Below are 24719 nucleotides of genomic sequence, written 5' to 3' on the forward strand. Positions count from 1 at the left end.
GGTCTGTGTCTGTGCTTCCTCTCTTAGCTAAAGATAGGTCAAATCCAACACTTTCTTCAACATTACCTCAATTATATAGCAACCCTTTCTTTTTCTTGCTATTTCTCTGCAGTGTGTGTGTTCTCTCTCTTTTGGGGTGCTTCCTCCTTTCTTTCTCTTTATTCCTCACCTTTCTCATTCTCTCTCTTTCTTCTTTTCCTTTTCTATGCGCAAGCCTTTATTATTCCTCCCTTGGTTTATTAGAATTTCCCTTGTTTTTTCCAATTCGGTGTAAATCTTCTTCTTTTGGTAAATTGGCCTTTCTCCTTTGCTTACTAAGGGAACTACTTGAAATTGAAGTTGCTTTTGTTGCTGGTAATTTTCGATCAATCAGATACCAAAAAAAAAAAAAAAATTTCTTTTCGGGGGTTTTAGTTTAGATCCTTTGTTGGGTAGCAACTTGACCATGCTTTCAACAATTAGGTCTCTTTCTTCCCACTGAGATCACTTTCAGTATATATATAGGGACTCTGGATTTTGTTTTCTTATGCCTGTTCACTAACTTCCCGTTTGTTTGTAACCTTCATATATTTCACACGTTTAACTTTTCTCTTTGGGGGGGTTTCAATGGGTGGGTCCTTTGATTTGTAGTGTTTCTAATCTGTTGCATTTTTGTATTTGCTGTATATGAAGCCTTCTGTGTCTTCAAGTATTGCTTGGAAGGTCAGATTTGCTGCAAATCTCTTCACTTCCCTATCATCAGCAGGTTTAATTTCTGGGTTTAGCTTTTAGCTACTTGGTGAGGATTCTCTTCTGATAAAAAAATCATGCTTCTAAGTTCCTTTATAATATGCTTCTAAGTTCCTTGCTCTTTTGGGGTGCTGATGATTGATTCAGCAGAGAGAAGAAAAGATGGTGAGAGGAAAGACACAGATGAAGCGTATAGAGAACGCCACAAGCCGGCAAGTAACATTCTCAAAGCGCCGTAATGGGTTGCTGAAGAAGGCCTTTGAGCTATCAGTTCTGTGTGATGCTGAGGTTGCTCTTATTATCTTCTCTCCAAGAGGGAAGCTTTATGAATTTGCTAGCTCCAGGTGCGGGTTCTATATATCTCACCATTCTCTTCCTTTAATTTTCCATTTTTCTTGTTCATAAATTGTATGATTGCATTAGCTTCCCCTAATTTTAGTATTAATACACCAAGAGTTTCTTGAAATTATAGCTCGTAAATTTCATGCAGACTTGTATGTAATATACATGTCGTTACTTTTACACCATACATATATATAGTCAAGTAGTTTTCATAAACACTAAAACACAATTCTAATTTTATTTTATCAACTTTTTTTTTGAATATTTTTTTTGGGTGCACTAGGAACTAAGCAGTTGAGTACTCTTTTGAGTGCTGGTGATTTGATGGAACTTGAATATTTCATGACATCGATAGGAATAATTGATTATTTCAACAATGTTTTAAATCTGCAGTGAACCTAATCAATCTTTTCTATCCTTGTCTAGGACTAAACAAATTCTTACATTAATGGGAGGGATATAATTAAGAGTCTGTAATTTCATGGCTTCTAATAGGCTGCAGGCTTTTTACAAGTTAGAATCGAATCAAAGATTAGATTACACATATCTTAGTGAATAATTTATACATAATTAATTAAACAATAGCCATTTCTTTAACCAAACATTAAGAAAGGGTGAGATGATTAAAGGTACCTTGTTCCCTCAGTAACGGGTATAATAAAGAGCTTGTACATGTAGGTTAGTGATGTATCATATGTACTAAACACTGACATATACAATGTTCATGAGATGGAAAGAGAGATAAAGAGCACAAGTATTCTTATAACACCACATTACGATGATTTGATTCCTCCTGTAATATCTCCTGATCAATAAAATATTTTATTAAGTAGGGTCGGACTCTATACTTTCTTTAACATCGAATAATTTGAGTAAAACTTTAACAGAGTGATATGGTGTTTCTAAATAAATATGGAAAATGTAACTATCTGCGAGGAGCTTGTGATGTTCCATGAAATAATGTGCATTGTGATCACCATAGCTTTTAGTATAACAAGAGGTCACACACTAACCTCATTCCAAGGTTGTTTATATTTTTATTGTCACTATGATTATTAAGGTTATGTTAAATTAAAGAATTAATATATAAAAATATTATTCAAAATAACGATAAGATTACATCATAAAAATAAATAATATTATTTATAAAACTTATTACTTTTATTTTTAAAATCTGAAAACACAGGTTAACATTCTCCTTATTATTGTTATTGGATCTTATGCTTCTCTATATATAGTCATAACAGCAAATGTTCAAGATAAGGTGTAAACTATTTAAGAATCAAGTTCTGTCGATAGTAGCTGAGAGTCAAATGTGAGAGTGGTATAGCTTTTCATTATGTACAAAAACCTTGAAGTGACAGTGTTTTGAGCATATAATAACTCTTAATTGATATCGAATTTTACTAGTTTTCCTTTAGCATTGAAAGACAAAGTAGATTTTCTAGCTGTAAATTGTAATTCGAACTTGGAGCTTCTCCTTGTAGAAGAAGCACTTGAAACCACCGTTTGTGCTTTTTGTTTTCGACTAATATGATTTCCGGTATAGTTCAAAATTTTTCTTAATAAGCTTAAGCGTGTATGATGAAAAGCGTAATGAAATATTGCATAAAATAATTTATAAGCAAACTGACTTTGAAGAAAGTGTCAAAAAAGCGAAAGGAAAGAACTTAAATATGAATATTAACATTTTGTTATGCTTGACCATATGTATTGTGTAGTCATGCAGCCTTGTGGGGTGTGGTGATTTTCTCCCTTAACCCGTTTTCAAACCTTAACAAATTTAAACAAAATAATGTCCTTCTGTTCCTTTATACAGGAATGAGAAATCTTAATCGAAATTGGCAATTTTTGCCTTAAAAATGTATACGTGTTCATATCATTTATAATGTTATTATTGAACACAATTTTTCCCTTGTAGTTGCAAGTCATCAGTCATGATTCATAAACCTTTTAATTATCATGGTGATGGTAACTATTCTAAATAAAAGCTTCTATTAACATTTTGTAATGCATTTTTTGTGCAAATGAAAGCCAAAAAATTATATAATGAGTTTCATGATCATACAGTATTACAGCTGTTTTCTTTAACAGATATATACTATTAAACTGTATAAGGGGTATCCAAATCCATAAAAAAAAAAAAGCATTCAAGTCTAATCTCTGCTTTAAGCAGACAAGGGACAAGGGTTTACAACATAACTGGTTGATGAGTTTTTATCTCCACAATTTTGGAGAATTTTAGTTTTTGTTAGAAAGATGTTAATCTTCGTCTGTTACATATACAGTTATCACTCTTAATTTCTCTAATGTAAAAAACTAATTAATGAGCATAATTTAAACTCTATTTAGGTGACATGTTCTGGTCTGCTAAACTTTGTTTAATTTGATGGAATAATTTTACTCTTTGCCGAGTAAAAAACTCAACCAGATTCATTTGGGACTAAAACAGAATAATTCTTTTACAAGTTAATATCATTAGAAAAGTCTAACTGAAATGGTAAAGAATTGTGTGTCTGAAGGATGATCTCAGTCATATGATTGGACGCATCACGATATTATTTTGCTTTATGTTGCAATGCTTTCAGGTAACCATTTGCTTGCTTAAAGCTTATTTTCATGAAGGAAAAAACTGTTTTGCATGTAATTCCTGTTCCGACTTGAAATCCTTTATTTTTCTGTCTAATAATGTTAACATTTTAAAATTTTTCATCTGTTTCTGTCGTCTTTTCTACATTACAAAACGTGTTTTTTTTTTTTCCAAAATTTCGACAGTAAAATGTGGCAAAATGTCCTGATAAGTTGCTGTTGTGTGTGCCAGTCTCGCTTTCTCTCTTTTTCTAATATTCAGTTTGTTCTTGTTGACTCATACTACTGGTAAATCAACTTCCTTTTGTACTCAAGTTATAATGAGCATAATGATAATTATTATTAAATAAATAAAACTAAAACATAAGGTCTCTCTTGAATATTATATGAAGACTACGGTTTCTATTAACTCATAAGAATATAAGGGGTTCAATACATTTTCATTTCTTATTTTATTTTGATTAATGGGTTTAATGAATATTTAACCAATAGAATAACATTTTTCGCTGAAGAAAAGATAAAATTTTCAATGTACGAAGATTTTAACACTATTTAATAGGTTTTATATTTTGATTGGAGCAGTCTGCTGTTAGAAATAAATAATTAAAAAATATAATAGGTTGTATATTTGCTAGTCATTATTATGGAATTATGAGCCGCTTCTCTGATTTTGTTAATGGTCATGAATTTTTCTTTTGATTTTCTTAAAGTAAAGCACTTAGCATTGAGTATTACAGTGGAGCAATTATGTTCGATAGACTGAAAGTCATCGTAACTTCAATTTATAAATAGCGATCATATTCTTGAACTAATTAGCGATCAAAAGTAATGAAAATTCTCTTCTTCTATAAGTCCAATAATGGTACTAATTAAGAGCCATTGATATGATTAGTGAGCAAAAGTAATAGTTGATTGGCTTGAATGAGTATTAGAATACAATAGAATAATTAAGGATGAGTTTATGTGAGAATTTTTGTGTAAAAAATCTTTTCTAACGATGAGCTGGAGGAGGGGGACACACGATATGAAAGGGTTGAATAAAAGGAAAGTTTTCATTTGAGAGAGAGCATAAGAGATGGATGGTCTCACCCGTAGGAGAAATTGTTTCAATGACAGGTACATGGAATAAATTTTACTGAGAATAGATAAGTTGAGCAATATATAAATGATCAAGACAAATTGTACCTCCTAATGCCTTCAAATACCTTGAAATAGCGGTGTCTAGTTTATTTGTATTTGATTTTCTCTTGATACATAGTGGATGATGTTCTTGATATTTCAACTCTTTTTAACCCAACACCTGCTAAATTTAAGAATTTGGTTTCAACAAATGGCCATAAAAATGTTACCTTACATTTGCTATTTTATGTACAAAATCTTTGAAGAAAGAATAAGACAACTGTGAGGAAATATAGTAGTAAGCGAAAAATTTTCATCACCTGATGGAGGCCAACACCTTAACGAGGTATGCAAGGTAGAAAGGGGCGTCACTGTTATGGTTATGGTTGAAACAAAAGAGAAAGGTTTTAGTTATCCTTTCTGCTACTGGTTTAATAATCATGCATATTTGAGGTTCATTTGACTTTAGTAAGGTAGGTGTATTAAACCTGAAAATTTTATGTCTCTATTAAATTTGGGGCTCAATCATACTTGATTTAGTTCATTAAGTCTAATTTAAACCTAAAATAAAACATAACCTAATTAATTTATACTTCACCATATATATGGCTATGTATGCGAGTATTTAGTTACATTGGAAGAAATATAAACAAAATTGAGTTCTAATACAAAAATAGCAGCTGATAGCTGCACATTTCTTGGCTGCTTCTGTTGCAAAGTGCAGCACATTCCAGGAAATTACAAGAATTATAAAGGCAATAATACTAGAAGCTTCAACTGAATGAAGTAGAATATTATAAAAAAATATTCTTTTAAAAGTCAAGTAACTTGGTCATTAATAAATAGCCATGTTCTGTAACTTTTATATTAGCAAAATAATTTTTAAATAATATGTAAAGCTTGAAACTATGAAGTTGATTTTAATTGATCCAGATTATGACACGTGATCTCTTTGAAGACATATTATGAACTATGATTTGAAGGGGTTTAGCTTTACATATATTCGAAGACATGTTATGAACCATGTTTTAAAGGGGTTTAGTATTGCATATTAACCTTGGATAGGATTTTGGTTTATGATACGACCCTAGAATGACTTCTATGAAGTACTTCAACCATCCTTGATCGGACTAGGGTTTTTGGTTGTAATGAAGATTAGTAACAAACAGAATTCAATGTGTCATTATAATTGTGTTCTTAACCTTTACCACTTACTTTTTCTCTTTTTATATTCTAGTAATTTGCACCTAAGGATCAGAATTTTTTTTTTTTAATTTTCTAGTTCGAAGTTGGATTTTACTCACGTTGAACATATTAGCCAAACTTTGTTTCATGCTTCAATTTGGATTCAACTCAATGTCGTCGGAATCTATGTATTTGTGTTTGGTTTCAATATAAACTTGAATTATGACACAGTTTAACAAATGTGTAAGTAAATATATAATAGTTATTAGTCTGAATCAAGTGTATAAATGTTTGTTTCTAATAATAATACATCACTCTTAATGAGATAACTCAGTCAAAATTAGCTGAATTGTACTTCATTGAATCAAGTGAATCTTAACAGATAACTTGATTTTAATGCGACTCCACCTCTACCAATAACATACTAGCGCATCTACCCTAGGTCTGTTTTTCAGATTATTGTATTCCTACTGGAACCAAAGTACATTAATTAAGTTCCTGTGGATCCAGTATTGAATATTAAAACAATAGAATATACAAACAAATTAAATCAAACGTCAATTCAGGGGCAAGAAATATCCTAAACTTTAAACTTGACTGTCATTAAACTGACAAGTGACCTGCAAGAAAGTTGATGTCCATTGGAATCCTCTCTTTTCTTTTTTATTATTATCTACAAATTTTTAAAGATAACATAATTGTTAGTAAACATGTATACTATGTTTATACTCAAAGTTTAGTTACTTTGCCAAGTAAATCAAGCTTTGTCTTGGTTAATTTAAATAACAATTGTTTGTAATAATAATAATTCTTTATCTAGGATTTGGCTTGTTTGATTCATTAAATGAATTAGCTTTAAAAATGGTAAAAGTTATGGAAGCTCATTAATGTCGAATCCTTTTGTCTCCCTCGCATACAAGCACAAATTTACAACCAAACAAAACAAATAAAAGAAGCTAAGGAAATGGCAGATTAATGTATCTTAGGATCTCAATTATGTACTACATTGTTATGATTGCACCATCTTAATTGTGATGGTAGTTTCAACCGCATCATAAAGTAATTACATATTTCATTAGTCCAATTACTGAACCATAATGGCTGCAATATTCCCATTTATCTATCTATTATATAACATATTCAACTTTTGATGTGAAATATGATAAAATCTAGTTTATGATTATTCTTTTTTCTTCTCATAGTTCATATTCATATTCGAATTATGTTACTCTATTAAAATTAAAACATCATCATCAATAATTTTATCTCATATAATAATAAGCACTATTATCTTTTCACGTTTTTAAATATTTATAACTGCTCTTTCTTGATTCCTTGCTTTCGTTGATTCTTTCCATTTTTAGTCCCACATGTAAACTGTCCATCCTTTTTTAGTAGCAAAAGAAAATATATAATATAAAATAAAGCAAGAGGGCGCCCCTACCCTTCTACATCAAGATGAAATTTGACACCTAAAAATTGCCAATGATTCAAACATAACAAATGATTTTTTTTATCCAATCTGAAACAAAACATAGGACCATCATATTTTGCCCTAATCCATGACCAGTAGCTAATCCAAATGAACTCCATAAGCTTATTTGCATAAATGAATTGTTATCTGAATATAATTTCAATTCTTTGAATCCGTCTTTCTATTTATGAGATCTACAATAATGATTTTACTTTTAGTTCTAAGTTTGTTTAATGTAAAAGCTCTTTTTGAGAATATAACTATGGTTACTCCTTTGTTTTCTCTTCCCTTACTCATTTTCACTTTTTTCATACAAAATTATTTTCAAATAGTATTTTTCTAATTTTTAAATTCATTAACCATAAAATTCCTTACTTCTCTTATTCTTATTATTTTTTTGCACAATTATTCTTAATAATCAAATTCAAAATTTTGTTAGGGTTTTGAAGCTGAGGTTAATGCTATTCTGCATGCTAGCTCTAATGTTCTGTTCAGAATATACTTTCTCAAATGTTATCATTGAAAGTAATTCTTTTATAGCTATGCGGGGTGGGTCAATAATGAATGTTTTAGGCCTCGGAATTTAAATATTTCAATAGAATTATATGTTGTGGATAATTGTTAATGGAATAGCTATGACTCAAGTTGTTATAGAACAAAATTACTTTTATTAATTTTTGGCCAAGTTTCGGTGTTTTTGCATTGAACAATTTATGGTGCATTTGTTGATATGGATCTTGTATTTTACCCTACTTTATAGCCCACTTGAGAGGGATGTTCTCAAGTTTATTACTTAATAATAAAATATAATTTTTCTTAACAAAAACTAATTAAGTCATGATAAAATTTAGGTATAGTATTTTAATATATTTTTGGTTCTGTTTTTTAATTAAAATTGAAGATTTATTTTGATAATTTTCATAATAACAAAGATCAATATTAAAAGTCAATATGAGTTGAGGTAAAACTTTAATTTTAACTTTACAATATTACTTAAATACCTATAACATTATACTTAAGTTTTGTAATTTAAGATAAATCAATTACGAACGAACATTAATAATACTAAATCAATTATTGACACCTTGTGAAGCAATAAATAAATAAATTTCTCATAATAAAGCCACTCTAGATATGTTTTTAACAGGCACACATACATTTATTTTTACTATTATAATACGATTATCTTCATGTGTGCTTAATAAAACATTAAAAAAAATTAGATATAAATTTTTAATGAAGATTACATGATTTAATTCATTAATAATACTAAATATACTTTTTAATAAAATTTACGATATATTAATACTTTTTGTGTGTCTTTAAACATAAATTAGAAAAATTGATTATAATAAATAAGTTTTTTTAATGTGTTTTTATGAGAATATATGATGTTGAAATATTGTAAAGTACTGAAAAGAAGTGTTAAATGACTTTGTCTTATCAATATAGTAATTTTTTTTTAGTTTTTGTCATTTTATCATGTTTCATATATACGCATTAAAAGATCTCAATGAATTTTATTTACATAAAAAGATTACACTGTCATTCAATTTTAATTGTCATGTCAGTAAAAGTTATTGACTTTAATAATATTAATTTAAAAGTTATATTCATAGTATATTTTAATTCATTAACGATGTAAAATTTTTACATTAATAATATGTCAAAATTAACTCTAATAACTTGATGACCTAAAATTTTAATTTTAAACACTTTTATTCTTTCATCCATGTGATAAGATTGTAATAGTGTGTGGAGTATAGTTGGTGGACGGTTGGGGATTTAAACTTTGAGATACTGTAAGGGATTTATTAAATAAGATTATGAAAATTTAGATCTTATTTAAGATTAAAAAAATTGGTTAAAAGAAGATTCTAACTCAGCATTCTTCCATTCCACCATCAATAAGTGAATATCCAGAAGGTAAGTGAGTTGAACATCTATGTTTCTTTTAAGCAGCAAAAAATAATTAGCACAAGGGTACCAAAATCATATACAAAGTTCAAATCAATTACAAATTTTAAGGCACATAAATGGTTCTTTAAACCATTTCAAACAAAAGAAAAAAAAATCCCTAGAAGTTGAATTTAAGCTTGTCCATTATATAACACTGAATTAGAAAGAAGATGTGAGAGCGGTTTTGTTTTAAATTAGAAAGTGTGTAGAACTGTTCTAAAATTTCACACTATTCAATGTGTTGCATCTAAACAACCGCTCTCAAGTATAAACCATAAATTTAATGTAAAATTAGAGAGTAGTTCTACCTAGAACTTGTTCTTATAAAGTGGATGTCACTTGGAAAGCGATTCATTCTCTAAAGTATAAACCATAAATTTAAAATTTGAAATTTATTTTTTTGAGTTTTCTATTACAAACTAAAATTAATTTATTGTTATGTTTAAATTTTAATTTTTAAGCTTGATATTTGAAATTTCTTTATTTTTATTACAAATCAAAATTAAATCTTAATTTTATGTGTTAACTAAATAGTCCATATCTACATGAACTAAACACAAGTAAGTAGAAGAAAAAAAATAAATTAGTAGAATGATTCACCGTTAATAAAGAGAAAAAAAAGAAAAAAAAAACGAATGATTCACCGTTAATAAAAAAGAATAAGAAAGAAAAAGATAATAAAAAAACCTGTGAAAAAATTAATTTGTTAGTGCATAGAAGATGAAGAGAACCTACAGACGTGAAAGAAACTAAAGACACCAACTTTGTTAATGCAGATGAGACAAAGAGAACTAAAAGAGGTAAAAAAGACTAACTTTGTTAGTAAGACGAATAGATTTATGAGTTGAGTGTATTTTATTTATTAAAGTTAAAGACTTTAGTGAACAGTTCTCTGTTAACCGTTCTCCAAGAGTGACTATAGAGAACGATTTTTTATTAAACGCTCTCCAATATGTGACTTTAGAGAACTGTTCTTGATTAACTGCTTTTCAATGTGTAACTTTAGAGAGTGATCAATAGAGAACTGCTCTCCAAGAGTGACTTTAGAGAGCATTTCTTGATTAACCGCTCTCCAATGTGACTTTAGAGAAAAGTTCTTGATTAACTGCTATCTAATATCTGACTTTAGAAAACAATCAATACAGAACCACTCTTAGATATATACTTCTGAGAGCGGTTCAACATTAATTGGTCTCTAAATGTATTGGTATAAAGCGGTTCAATACTTTAGAAAGTAGTTAGCATTGAATCGCTCTCAGAAGTATAGATCTAAAAACGGTTTAACATTAACTGGTCTTTAAATGTATTGTTACAAAGCGGTTTAATGCTAACAGTTCTCTAAATGTATTGTTCCAAAGTAGTTTCTAATAACTGCTGTCTAAGTTAGCGCTCTAAAAATTCATTTTTAGCGTAGTATAATTTAACTAACTCTATGACAAACATTTCTATGATTTCACAAAGACCATACAATGACAAACCACACATAGTAGTCCACTATGTTATATGAAGTTCATCTTGTGTTTTTAGTAAAGGACTACTTTGGAAACCCAACCACTTGAAACATTCCATCCAAATATAATAGAAAAACTTACAAGCAAAAAGAGGAGCACCTCTATTTCTTCCTCACAGCCACATAAAACATTTAATGTTGCTGTTTTGGATTACAATTCCTCTTATTTTCAAATTTTATTTTGTTGAACAAGTTTAGACTCTTACTTTCACTTTTGGTCGCGTGCAATTTAAACTTTGACTTTTGAAAGTGTAAGACGAAGTCCCATACTTACCAACATGTGCAAAGAAGCACTTTCATTCTGAGATGTCCAAACTCTCTATTCTTTGGACAAAAATACCCCAAAATTCTTAATCTCTCATCTCTTTGCAGCATCATGAGATTCTTGGTCAACACCAACATAAGCGGCGTCCTTATCATTGCCACCATCACACAATTAATTGGGAATATTTCTTTACATGAGGTAAAAAATGAGCTTCTGCAAAAAGTAGAGGAAGTACACTCTCCACGTAGCTTAATATATTATCAAAATAGTAGACATAGGTCGGAGATGCTAAAAATTTGGATGAGTGCAAATAATGTGGAACAAATTGTGCAAATAATATCTTTTAGCTCTAAGCTTTTTTTAACAAAATTGGGCATTACACTTTGAAACTCGACTCGTAACTCAAAGTATTGTTAAAATAGTAAATATAGATCGGAGACGCTTAAAATTCAAGTAGATGCAGCCGTTTTGGAACAAATTGCACAACCAATATCTTTTAGCTCTGAGTCCCGTTTCAGTAAGATTAGACATATAACTGATTAGGACTTTTCTAGAGTTGGCTTTAGTATTTATTTTAATTAATGGAAGCCTAACTAAGAAATTTAAACTAAGCAAGGGACTAAGAGATGGTGATCTAATTGCACCTTTTCTCTTCTTATTGGTGGCTAAAGGACTAGGAAGATTGATGAGAAAGGTATTGAAATGAAACAATAGGCACATGCACTTTTTGCCTTGAGGTTTTGGGTTGTATTGTGGTGTCCAACTTGTTGAGGCTCCCCTTTTCTTACTCTCCTCCCCAACATACATATGTTAAAGTGAGAATGAATTATGATGCCTATTAGGAGATGCTAAGAATAACAATATTAAGGTCATTGAAATTATCCTAAGATGCTTTGAACTATGTTATGGACTGCAGATGAATTTTCACTAAAGCATCGTAATGAGAATTTATGTTATAGATTTTATTGATAACTGCTTCGTTGATATCCTGAATTGTAAAGTGGGATGCATTCCCTCTTCTTGAGAATTTTGGTTGAAGCTAATCTAAAAAACTAATCTAGTTGTAAAACAATTTATTATTGACAAGATACTTGATAAATATCCTTGTGGATGAGAAAACATCTCTACTTCGAAGGTCAAGTGTGCCTCATTAATTTTGTTTTCTCTTCCCTTCTACTTTTTTCCCTTTTCAAAATACCTACTTTTGTCATCAAATCCATTGTCAAAATTCAAAGATACAACTTAGAAGAAGGGTGTGAGGTTAAGGGTGCAAATTGGTGGGGTTAGATGAGAAATGTTTGGAGACCTAGAGAGGAAGTGGGTTTAGAAATTAAAAATGTTGAGGCTTTTAACATTGCTTTGTTGGAAATATGAAGGTTAGGTTGTCAATAAAAAAAGACAGATGTGGTGCAGGGGGGTAGAGAGACAATTTAAGAATAAGATCTTATTAATGGAGGAATTTAGGGAAAATAAGTGAACTACAAAGATGGAGTGGTTGGTGTGTGTTGAGATCTCAATCAATTATAGATATGATAAAAGTAAAACTTACAAAAGTTTAGATAATTCTCATTTCACGAGCTAAGCTGGCTTTAAAGTTGAGTCAGGCCTAAATCGAATTCAATATAGTATTAGAACCTGTTAAAGATTCAATATTAGGTTATTTTCAATTATCCAAAAATAAACTTGGTATCATAAATTTTCCAGTACAATTAACGGAATCTCATGGATTTCTTGGTGCAATCTTGCTATCCTCGTGGCTTTTACAATGTACCTGATCTTGCGACTTTCTAGATGCAATAAGATTCAAATGTTCAATCTTGAGCAAGAGATGATGCGTTGAGATAATAAAGTTGATATACGCTTGGACTATCTTCACCTCACTAACTAACTTTTAGGATTAAGTTAAAGACAACTCAAATTGAAGAAGAGTTTAAAGGGGCATTAGAAGATGTCTTAGGGAAGGCGCTAAAGCAAGGTTTTCGGATGATATTTGGATAGTAGACTAGAAATCGAATCAAATTTTCAATAGGATTAAAAAATGACACGTTATATGATATGAGGGTATGGTATTTGGGATTAGAGATTATGTTGGAGGAGTTAATTTATGGAGATGGAGGAGTGATCCCACAGAAAATTATTCAGTCCAAAATGCTTACTATTTGTTACAACAATGGAGTGAAGAATTTCAATTTGTGCTTGGAGAGCTCTAGTTGACAGGCTACCAACAAAAGCTAATCTAGTTCAAAGAGGAATTCTGCTGAATGAAATTGAAAGCCACTTCACTCTTTGCAATACGGTTTTTGAAATAAGCCTTCATTTGTTCTTTAGGTGGTGTATCTTATGATATTTGGAGGAGTTATGCTTAGATGGGACTGCAAATGGCTTTACTAAGTGATGGTAAATCACATTTTCTAAAACGCACCATCATGAAAACAAAGCATAAGCCAAAAAATACTTTATTATCAATATGCATTGTTGTTCTATGGTCTGTATGGGTCCAAAAGAATGCCATCATTTTCCAACAAGAGGCTTTCAATGATGACAAGGTGATGGATTTCATCATGGTTAAGTATTGGACATGTATTAAAGCTTCTTTTTTGGAAACCCTTTAAGCTCGTCTCGTTTGATAAACTTGTCATTTTCAAAATATCACTCTTTTTGTAGAAGGGTTGTGGTTTCACTTGCTTTCTTTTTTTAAAATAAACTATGTTTATTTTGCATGTAAAATAAAACACACAGGTAGACACATAAAATGTGTACTTGTAACTAATATTGTAGGATCTTACATAAAATACAAAATATTACACACACATAAATATATATTTTAAACTTTCATTTAAAGTATCCAAATCGAGTTATTCTAATTGTCCAAATCTAAATTTTCAATGTTAAATGAATTTTCATTATTACTCAGTTCAATGGTTATATAAAAAAAATGTTATATTTTAATATATTTTCTAGCTTTCTTCTAAGCAAATCTTTTGGCCATCACACTGGCTATCACCAGTATATGATTTATTATTTTTTTAGAGTATTTTCTACTGTATATGTAGACTTTGAAAAAAAAAATCAAAAGCCATTAACATATAGCATATAATAGGCATTATAAAAATGCAAATGAAGTTGATATTTTGATATCTTTCACCAATATGATATTCCATTTAATCATATAACTAAAGACTAAAAAAATATTTAATTTTTAAATAAAGAATAAAAAATTTAATTTAAGTAACGTTAATAATTTTTCTTCTTTTAACACATTAGACACTTTGTTTTGCTTCCTTTAGCTTGGTCTAGATCCTTATAAATGAAGCACTTTGTTTGAATTTGGACCATAAGTGCCCTCTATGATAGTTAATCCTGATTGAGCTAAGAATATTGTTTGTATGGTAGAGATTGACTCTCTCAAGAAAGCTCTTTTCATACACAAGACTTGAGTTTTAAACCTTATTTTTTAAGAAAATCAAACGTGTATCACTTCATCCAATCGCTTGTTGGTTTGAAATGAAGCACTTTGATTAGAGGATAAGTATTCTTTAGCAAAGTACAATATTTTCCAGATTCGCTGTCTACAAGCACACTGAAAAAAATATTTTTTAACATATTTTTAATAATTAATTAAAATTTATTAAAAATTATAAAAATATAAGTAAAAAATTTTAAATTAAGAGTGCAACACAATTAATTCTTGTATTTTGTATGAATTTTTTAACTTTGTAAATCTTTTGTATCGTCTGACATATGTCCATTCAACAGGCAACACAGAGAGTTAAAAAGGGATGTGATCTATTTGACTTGTAAATATTTACATAAAGCAATAAAAGAACTAATTCACAAAATAATAGAATTAGATTTTTGCTACATATAAGAACTTCAAAAGAAAAGTCTTATATGTTTGAACAACATTTTGCTCTCCAGTCTTCTTTACCAAAGATTCTAGGAACTCAAATTGTTTTTCTTCAAATTTCACAAATTGAGAAGCATTCACGCTCATGAGAAACATAGTTTCATGTGGATAATTTACCAAGAAGTTGATATTTTATTCTTTTTAGAAAATAGTACACTTTACCTATTTAGGTTTAGTTATATGCAATTTAGATCTTAACTTTCAAAAAAAAAATTTGTTATTAAGATGTCTAATTTTTTTGTTTCTTGAACTAAAATACTCTTAAATTTTTAATCTTTCCTCTTTTTGCAGCGATAGACAACATTATTTTTTTGTCCAAGAAAATGAAATTTGATATTTTAGTAATAGAGGGACTTCTTCACACATATTGATAAATATAAAATATTGTGTTACGCACTTTCAAAAGTTAGAGTCTAAATTACACATAATCAAACATGTTGGAAAGTAAAGCAGACTTTTTCCTCCTTTTTATTGCAATGTAGGGGTTAATATTTAAATCCATAAATAATCTAGGGTTTTCCCTTTTCGCCAGGTCCAATTATAATTCTACTTCTGTTATGGTAAACCTTGAAATTAGACTTGAATTTGTTAGAGACAGGATTTTGTTTTTCTGAAGCCTAGCTGTCTTTTTTATTAATTCATTTCAATGAGTTTACAAGAGTGTTTATACCTCTTAATAACAAGTTTTTATTAATGACATTACCAATTATAATGCTGTTGTTTTCTCTTACAAGCAATTCTTGTACCCTTACTCAACTCCAGTCGTTTAATGGTATTTGAGAAGATTTTATAACTTGCAAATGTTATTCTTATGGCTTTGATCCTTCTTCATAAATTGTTCCATTCTGTTTTCTCTCATTGCCTCGTCAAATTTTAGTGGTTGACTATCCATAAATGGTAGTAACAGATCATTTGCAACATTTTCATAACTCTTTGATGGGAACCATTTTCAAGTGGGTTTGGAAAGATCTATTGATGGATTGGAGACAGTTATCAATAGGAGTATATGTGATAGAAAACAATTGATCTTGTATTAATATTTCTGTATTAAAAACTGCATGATGCCAACTATTCATAAAAAATAACTAATGGCAATTATGAATTAGTATTATATCTGATACTAGGTGTGTAGTTAGGCAAGTGTGTTGTAATTTGCAGCTTATGGACTTAATATTTTGTAGGGGACTGTCTTTGCGACAAGTGTATTACTGTATTGTTTGCAATTTGTGCTCAGTATTATAATTTATTAGCTTATCAATTGGTGTTTTATCATGTTTTGGTCCAATTTGCTGGATAATAAGAAGAAAAGGAGATTTGTTGAGGCCAACAAGTTGATCATTTAACAATGGCTAGGGTTTTTGATCATGTAGATTCATTGGAGGACAAGTGGTAGGACTGTGAAATGATGTTTGTACAGGTGGATGAGAGGGTAGAACACATGGTAGAGAGAAGTTTATCTAGAGAGGTAGAGGCTGTTTGGGAAGAAAGCAATGGAAGAAAATGATAATTCCAATCATAAGGAAAGGACTTGTGCCAATCAAGGCCAGATTCACATTTTCAAGGTTTGGAGAAGTTAAGTGGAACTGCTAGGATTTAATGGAGAACACATCCTACGGGATGGATCACTAGGGTAGAAACATGCTTTGAAGGGCAAAATATTTCAAAAAATTAAGTGAAGATAACATTGTGGAGGGAAATTGAAAATAATCTCATTTAGCAGAAATTAGAAAGGGCTATGATTGCAAAGTCTAGAAGGAAAAAGTTTGAAAATTCATATAAAGAATTAACAAACTTAAAGCAGTTGGATTCCACAGAGTATATTGAGAAATTTGAAATCCTATTTTCATAAGCATATAGGTTGTTTGAAGCGCAACATTAGAGGTATTTTATGAGAGGACTTCAACTGAATATCATGTGTACCAACTATACTTTTAACTTAAGTCCTGTCTTCAGGCCATGCAATTAGTTAGAAATATTGAAACAAAAATGATTGAAATTCATCCTAAGTTTGGCAGTTACACTTGGTAGTCTAAGAATTGGCAACAAAATAGCATTGCACAACCTTCACTGTTTGAAGTAGGAATGCAAAATTTGGAGCAAATTTCTAAATATTGCAACCAAGTAGCATAGCAATTGGAATGGGAGAAACGACATGAATTCTGGTTTAGTGGCTTCAATTTTTTCACAATATTGAAACCTCACTTCTTCGATATCAACAGGGAGAAGGAGGAAGAATGAAGGGGATAAAAGGCAATTTGTGAAAACAAAAAGTAAAAGGTTATAACATTTAACTTATAGGAACATATAGAGAGAAAAAGATTTATGTTTTCAGTGTGGAGAGAAAATTCCACCTTTACACCAATGCAAGGAGAACTAGTTCAGGTTAGTGCTTTGGGGAAATAATGTACCCAAATGAAAGACAAAAAATTTCTACTGAAATGGATGAAGAGAATGAGAAAAAAAAAATTTCTTACTTTAACAGCCTTTGGGATATTAAGTTTCTTCAAAAATAACTTTGACAAGAGTTATTCTCTTTAATAACTATTTCTAAACATTAAATTTTGTCAATTGATAAATTAGTTCTTAAATAGATCACGTTTAAAAAAATTAATTAATAATTCATTAAATAAATTTATTTGAATATCTAATATACATTTTTAAAATACAAATAAATATTAATTATAAAATTACATATATATAAATTTCTAATTTATTTGATATTTGATATACATAATCAATGTATGATCTTATCAAGTAGAATAACTCGTCTCAGAGATACTTACAATAACTTGATCTCCGCTTTATATATATAATATCCTAATTATTTTCTAGGAATAATTCTGATTATGCCATTTCTAATGCATAGCCAATATAAAAATATTGATAGCAGATAAAGATTTACTAAAAAGAGTACAAGGAGTACCTCAACCTCAATACAAAATTGAAACAAATTAAGAACTCAGCTAGCACTTGCACTAATACATTCACAAGGATTATTCAACCATTGAGTGAATAAAATAGAGTTATCTGACTTGTAAGACAGCCAAGACCATGATATGATTCTAATCAACTCCATCACTTTAGAAGCACTTATTGTCCCTTGAAAAGCACCTCGTTCCAATGGAGCCAAATAAACCATACTACTACCGACCAAGTTAGCTACCAAACCTGTCAGTTTTCTTCTTTCACTGTATCTACATGTTTTGCAAAATGAGAGAATCAGTAACAATTTAAAAATTGGATCTGAAACTGAAGAAACAAGTGATTCAACATTGGAACTCTTAAGTTTAGACTAGGCCAAAGTTAGCTTGTGAAGTCAGGATTGCATTAACTTTTATAAAGTTTATTTTGTTCATATTTGTAGTCAATGTGAAATTTCAACACACCACACACTCAAGATTAGGCATTTGAAGCGTGAAAATTATAAAATCAAATTCTTTTTTTTATAATTGTAGTTGGAAAGTTATGATATCACGTAGACTGCACTGGGAAAGCTGCAAGCCAAGTTAAAATACACTGAAAAATTTACGGGGCTAGATTGATTACGACAATAATAACAAGTTTTATGTTACTATGTGAAATTAGTTACATGAATCATACACGCTATTGAGTTTGGTCAGAAACTGAATTTTTCAGAAATATGATTAATAAAAAAAGTCTTTCAATAATTTTATCTGTTTTTTTGTCTCCCTCGATCCTTTTTTTACTAGACCCCTCTTCTGTCGTATTTCTAGCTCTGAATATCCTTTTCATTGTATCTAAAACTAACAGAATTTAGTAAGAACTCTATATCTGATGCTAGCTCCTGATCTCACTCAACAGGAGACCGATGCCATCTCAAATTCAAATTCCAGTTGCTATTAGTCCTTATTTGCAAATCAGCAACCAAGGCTTCTTTATTTTCACAAACTGAAAGAAGCATATTATATATGTGATAATTTTTCAGCAAGTAATAATGATGGGAACCGAGATTCAAGTGAGTTAGGAAGGATCCAATAAGGGATTAGAGGCAATTATTATTAGGAGCATATGTGATATAAAATAACTTATACTGTATCAACGTTTCTACATTAGTCCAGTAGTTTAGAAGGCACGATGACAATTATTCCTAGAGCATAATTAGGATTATATCTGATAATAGGATGTGAAACTAGGCAAGTATGTTCTTATTTGCAGTTGGTAGATAGAAAATACTATTTATGGGAGACTTTTGTCTTTGAGACAAGTGTATTGCTATATTGTGTGTGATATGTGTGTGACAATTCGTGAATGAGTTACTAGTTAATTAATACATTTCTAGAAAATTCTAAATTAACTATTAACAGTATTTATGCATTCCATGTGGAATTGTACAGATAATTAGTAATTGTATGGTAGATAATATCACTTATATTCTAATTATCATATGAGTTCTTATGCTAATTGCATTGCTTCCTCGTTGTCATATAACTTGTCTGATAAGAGTTATAGAAAAAAAGTTGTTGAGGGAGACATGAAGATTAGAGCTATATATTGTTGGGAAAGCCAAAGACGTGGGAGGAATGAAAGTGACAGATTAACCTTGAAATCACTGTTATAATCTTTCCAAAAATTATTAAAAGAATTAGAGCATTCATTATTTGAATTCTTTCTAAATTATAGAAAATTCCATTGACTGAAGTCCTATATCAATGAAAGGCAATGGACGAATTTGTGACTTTTCTATTTTCTCTTCATTTCATTTCTCCTATTTATATTACATTTAAATTAAAACTAAAATAAAATTTATTTTTTCCTTCCCATTTTCAATTTCTCAATTTGTTGTCAAGACATAAATAACTCTTGGAAGACATTGATCATGTCCTTGTGTATTTTATTATTTTCTAAGCCGGTGCTTGTTTGCTTAGTATTCTGGCCATGGATCAGTTGACCTGAGTTTTGTAATATTGGCTTTAATGATACAGCATGCAGGGGTCAATTGAGCGATACCGCAGGCACACCAAGGATAACAATCCAGCTACACTTAGATCAATAGAACAAAATATGCAGGTTAGTTTTAGTTTGTGATATGGTTACTCTCATGCTGATGAAAATGCATGTGCTTTTTCCTTTCCTCATTGTTTTCCTTTTTCTTTTTCTTTTTTTTTTGGGGGGGGGGGGTTGGGGTGGGAGTAGGTTGCCTAAAACAAAAATGTGTGGGACAAAAACATAGATATAGTATTTTAAGTGTATTGAGTACTATTCTGCAATCAAAATTGTAGTTTTACTCTAAAAATCAATGCCGACCTTTATTAAGCTGGTTGCTGAGGTAAATTTTTAATTTTGATTGGAGAGTAGTATTAGAAACACCTAAATACTGCATCTAAGTATTGTTACCAAAATAAATAATTGTTTTTCCTCTTGCTTGCCTGATTTCTTTTGACTCTGACATTGGTTTACAAATAATATTCAGCTTCCCAATTAGTGAAAAATGGGTCGTTGACAAAATAAATACCTCTTTCTTCAACTATACATAATGCACGTAGTATGCAGATCTAGTTTGCAACACTTTTGTTTTTGGCATTGTTAGGCAGCTACTTTTGATGACAAGTAGTTTTGGTTAGATGGTGCAAATTGGGCGTCTTTTACCAAAATGACATTTCTAACGTTTAGCTAGGATAAAAAAAGCAAAAGATTTGTGGCAGTTGAAGCTGAGTGAGCTCATTTTCAAGGGTGTTTCTTTGCCCTTACAAACGATACAGAAATGTGTGTGGTGTTTATTGTTTGTATTTGTTGGAATTTCGGCCTATCAACATGGTTAGGAGGACTTAATGCCAGATGCCAAGATCTACATGTGAATAATAACTGTGAAGCATATGTCATGATAACCAATTAGCACATTAATTAGTAAAGAGGTTTTTGCAGAAATACTTATAAATTATAGTGCTTGAAACGCCTTGCCCTCGCGCTTGAAACATTATTTTTGGTTTGCTATGGTTTGGGTCAATACAGTTGCATAGGAACTGCATTATATTTAAAGATGAAGAGTTTAATTTGAATTTGTGGGGGAAATGATACAGATAAGGTCCTGGTTTTGGCTTAAAGGAAAGGTGAAGGGATTTGGTTTTTTTCTTCTATGAATATATAAAGGAGTCTTTGATATGTATGAATCTTCTGTAAGCATTTTTGTTTTGTAAACGATGTATATAGGTTTGGATACCCCCTGCACTCCTTTAATTTATATGTTTTATTAGCTGATAAAGAAAACCAGTGCTTTATTATTAGAATACGGTGGGCAGAAAAATTTGAGGAAACCTTTTACCTAAATTATATTCTAGTCTGTCTTAATATATCAAGATCCATACAGCACCTATCATTTTATAGTGGAATTGGATATAGTGAATTACAAAGACTAGAAAGTTACGATTCACAAGAATTAATTTAATTACAAAATTCTAGCCTCTAAATTCATGCCTCCATTTCTAAATTAATTTTGCATATAATATTTTTGCAAGTATTAACAAACTTTAAGCTGATCTTCAATATTCCATTATTGTCTCTCTAAAAATAATTTAGACCTTTTGTCATCAATAAGTTTTGAGTTTTAACAATTTCATCTTCATCTTTCCTTGTAAATATAAACATTTTAGAAGTTATTAAAAGAGGGAATTGGTTAATTGGATTTCAGTTAATTTCTGCTTATTTACTGTATTAGCTTATCATAGACACTTGTTCAACTTAGAGTCCTATAGTGTGAATAAACTGATTAATACGTGGGCAGTATTTGAAGCAAGAAGCAGCAAACATGATGAAGAAGATTGACCTTCTTGAAGCTTCAAAAAGGTAAAAAAAAAAATTGAATTTCCATTCATATTGACAAATTATTTACTTTCTAAGTTTAATTTCACCAACAAGCGGTGAATGAAAACGGTGCATTTGTAATTCCATTCCCTCAGAAAACTCATGGGAGAAGGTTTGGGATCTTGCTCTATTGATGAACTGCAGCGGATGGAACAACAATTGGAGAGGAGTTTAAGCAATGTTAGAGCAAGAAAGGTTAGAATGATTTATCAAGCACATATCATTTTACTTTTAAAATTTCGAAGTGTATAGATATTTGAATCTCAACTTCTATTGTTTTCAGACTCAGTTTTTCAGGGAACAAGTTGAGCAACTAAAAGAAAAGGTAAAATATTTGCATGAATCTGATATTGTATTTTATTTTGTGTAGTCCAACTTACACATAGGTCATATCCTAAGTGGGTTCCACTTCATGGTTGGTTTGTATTTCATCAAAATTGTTATAACCATTTTGGTCAAATTCAGACACCTAATACAGTTGTGACCAATTGTTAACCTTGTGTTGTTGGTTGTTACTATCATTTCATTCTTTGGCTAAGAGTTTGTAATTGGTTTGAAACACATCGAAGGAGATGAAAAAGGAGGAGGAATTATAGGAGGGTTAATAAGAGATCCCTCAAACTAAGAATTTAAAAACATGAGCTTAAGAGGGTTTTGGGAGGTTTGTAAAACCTCCCTCTTTCATCTAGGAGTTTGTGATTGGTCAATTCTTTGCATGATACTTGCCAAACCAAAAAATATACTTCAAGGTTCATTTCCTTGCCCATCAGTTCTCTAACATTTCCCAGCAAGCATTTCATTAAAAAAAAAAAAAAAAAACCTGACTAATGTGTTTCTAATGCAATTCAGGAAAAAGCCCTAGTTGATGAAAATGCCAGGCTCTCTGAGAAGGTGAAGTTACTGTTGTTTGAAGTTTATATTGTGACCTATAGCTCTTTTAAAGAATATTTTAAAGCCTAATTGATTTAAGAATATGTTTTGATTTTTCATAAATAATCACAAAAATGTCATTATTTTCATTTTATTTTCAATTTTCTTAGACTAGTACATGAAAAAATGAAAAACAAATCCTTGAAAATAAAAGGTAAGGAATGCTTTTGTCATCACTAGTGAAATATTTTGTCAAGCTAAATAGAATATTAGTCATCCTAATGGAAATCTTGAAGTTCAACTTTTGATATCAAACATGAAACAATCTCAGTTTGCTTATTATTGGATAATTGTTTTACAAATCATTCAGTTAGAATGCAAATTGAAAACGAAAATTCTCTGCAGTGTGGTATGCAATCACAGCCAGCAACACGGGGAGAAAATCAACCCCAATCCTATACAGAAAGTTCTCCAAGTTCAGATGTGGAGACAGAATTGTTCATTGGACTTCCAGATACAAGAACAAAGCGCATCCCTACTCAGGCCTAGTTGAAGATTAATCCCTGGCTGTGAAAAAATAAAATAATGTAAGCCAAACTGCATAAAAAATGTATATTAGATATGTATCCTGATGCTCTCATGAAGATAAATAACAGTAGTTCTAAATCCCCCTAAAATATCTTCTTAATAATGCTTTTAAATATTTTTATGTTTTTCAAGTGTCAAATATTTATACTTTCTATGATAGTACTCTTAATAATAATGATTGTATGAGTGATTTGTTGTGTTTGATAATATCCTGAAAACCTTTGTATTTGTAGTTGTATTTCAGACTCAGTATTCAGCACTTTCACTTTCACTTCAGTTGTATGGTTCATGCCATCAGTGTAGGAGTTTAACACATGACTCCTGAGCTTTCTTAGTTATGGTTGTTTTGGTGTGGCATGTGATGTGTAAAATTAACAACAGAGTCAGTTATATAAGGACAAAGAAAATTGTACCTTGAGTTGATTAATTACACACATCATGCCATTTTACACTTTTTTGGATGCACGAGTTTGTGCATTCTGTAAGGATGACTTTGGCGAGGTCTCTGTGAGGGTGACTTTGGAAAGGTACTTTTTTCAGTTTTCACATGTCTCTCTCCATTCTTTCTTTCTTATTTTCTCTGTATTAATAATGAAACTTCTAAATACTTTTTTTTTTTTTTTTCTGTTTATCAATGTTTAGCTCATTTAAATGCAAATTATTTGATTAATACAACATATAAACTCAAATTTTAACAAAATAAATAATCAATTTTGATCTGTGATAAAAAATGTTTAATTAAAAAAATTTTAAATTTTATACTTACAAACTCTCAAGTTTAAACTTAATTATAAATCAATTTTGATTTATAAAAGAAAAGTTTTTAATTTTAAATTTGTAACTCTCTAAAGATATTCACTTTGAATAATAATATATTTTAAGAGTATTTCCAACCCACTTTCTAAAACGATATAGAACTGTCTTCCAACATCTTTTCTGCTGCAGTTACATTGGATTCATAATTTTCAATAAATTTGTATCTAACACTTTCCAATCTTACCTCAAAAAATATAGAAATCCAGACAATAAAACACCATTAAGTTAGTAGAGAGATTTTTGTTCATGGATGAAACCTTCCAATTGCAAAGCTTCTCTACCAAGGATCGTAGCCTTGAGTAACTTGGGTTACCACTTATTTCAAAAATAAGAGCTGCAATTCACTCAATCCAAAGGCACTTAGTTTCTAAATGTAAGACTATAAACATAACATGACAAAGGCAAGGCTAGATTGCTGAGTTGTATTACAAGGTCCGTTTATAATCTTTACAAAGTCAACTAAGCTATCAAATTGATGATGTGAAAATATGGCACATGAAAGTATGAATCTTTGAAATATATTGTGAAAAAGAAAATCTTAGAGTAA

General features: G+C 30.2%; 1 protein-coding gene across 1 annotated transcript; it reads left to right on the forward strand.

Annotated features, from left to right (window-relative positions):
- Positions 1–104: 104 nt before the first annotated feature.
- LOC113849243 (MADS-box protein SOC1) lies at positions 105–23892 on the forward strand. Its single transcript, XM_027478999.1, has 10 exons — positions 105–136; positions 673–778; positions 880–1073; positions 20023–20107; positions 21819–21880; positions 21994–22093; positions 22182–22223; positions 22748–22789; positions 23174–23355; positions 23590–23892. Exons 3-9 carry the CDS (start codon positions 892–894, stop codon positions 23315–23317), a joined length of 657 nt encoding a protein of 218 aa, XP_027334800.1. The 5' UTR covers positions 105–136; positions 673–778; positions 880–891; the 3' UTR covers positions 23318–23355; positions 23590–23892.
- The last annotated feature ends 827 nt before the right edge of the window (positions 23893–24719 follow it).

Source organism: Abrus precatorius, unplaced genomic scaffold, assembly GCF_003935025.1.
Source record: "Abrus precatorius isolate BTA unplaced genomic scaffold, Abrus_2018 Scaffold9, whole genome shotgun sequence".
Classification (NCBI taxonomy): domain Eukaryota; kingdom Viridiplantae; phylum Streptophyta; class Magnoliopsida; order Fabales; family Fabaceae; genus Abrus; species Abrus precatorius.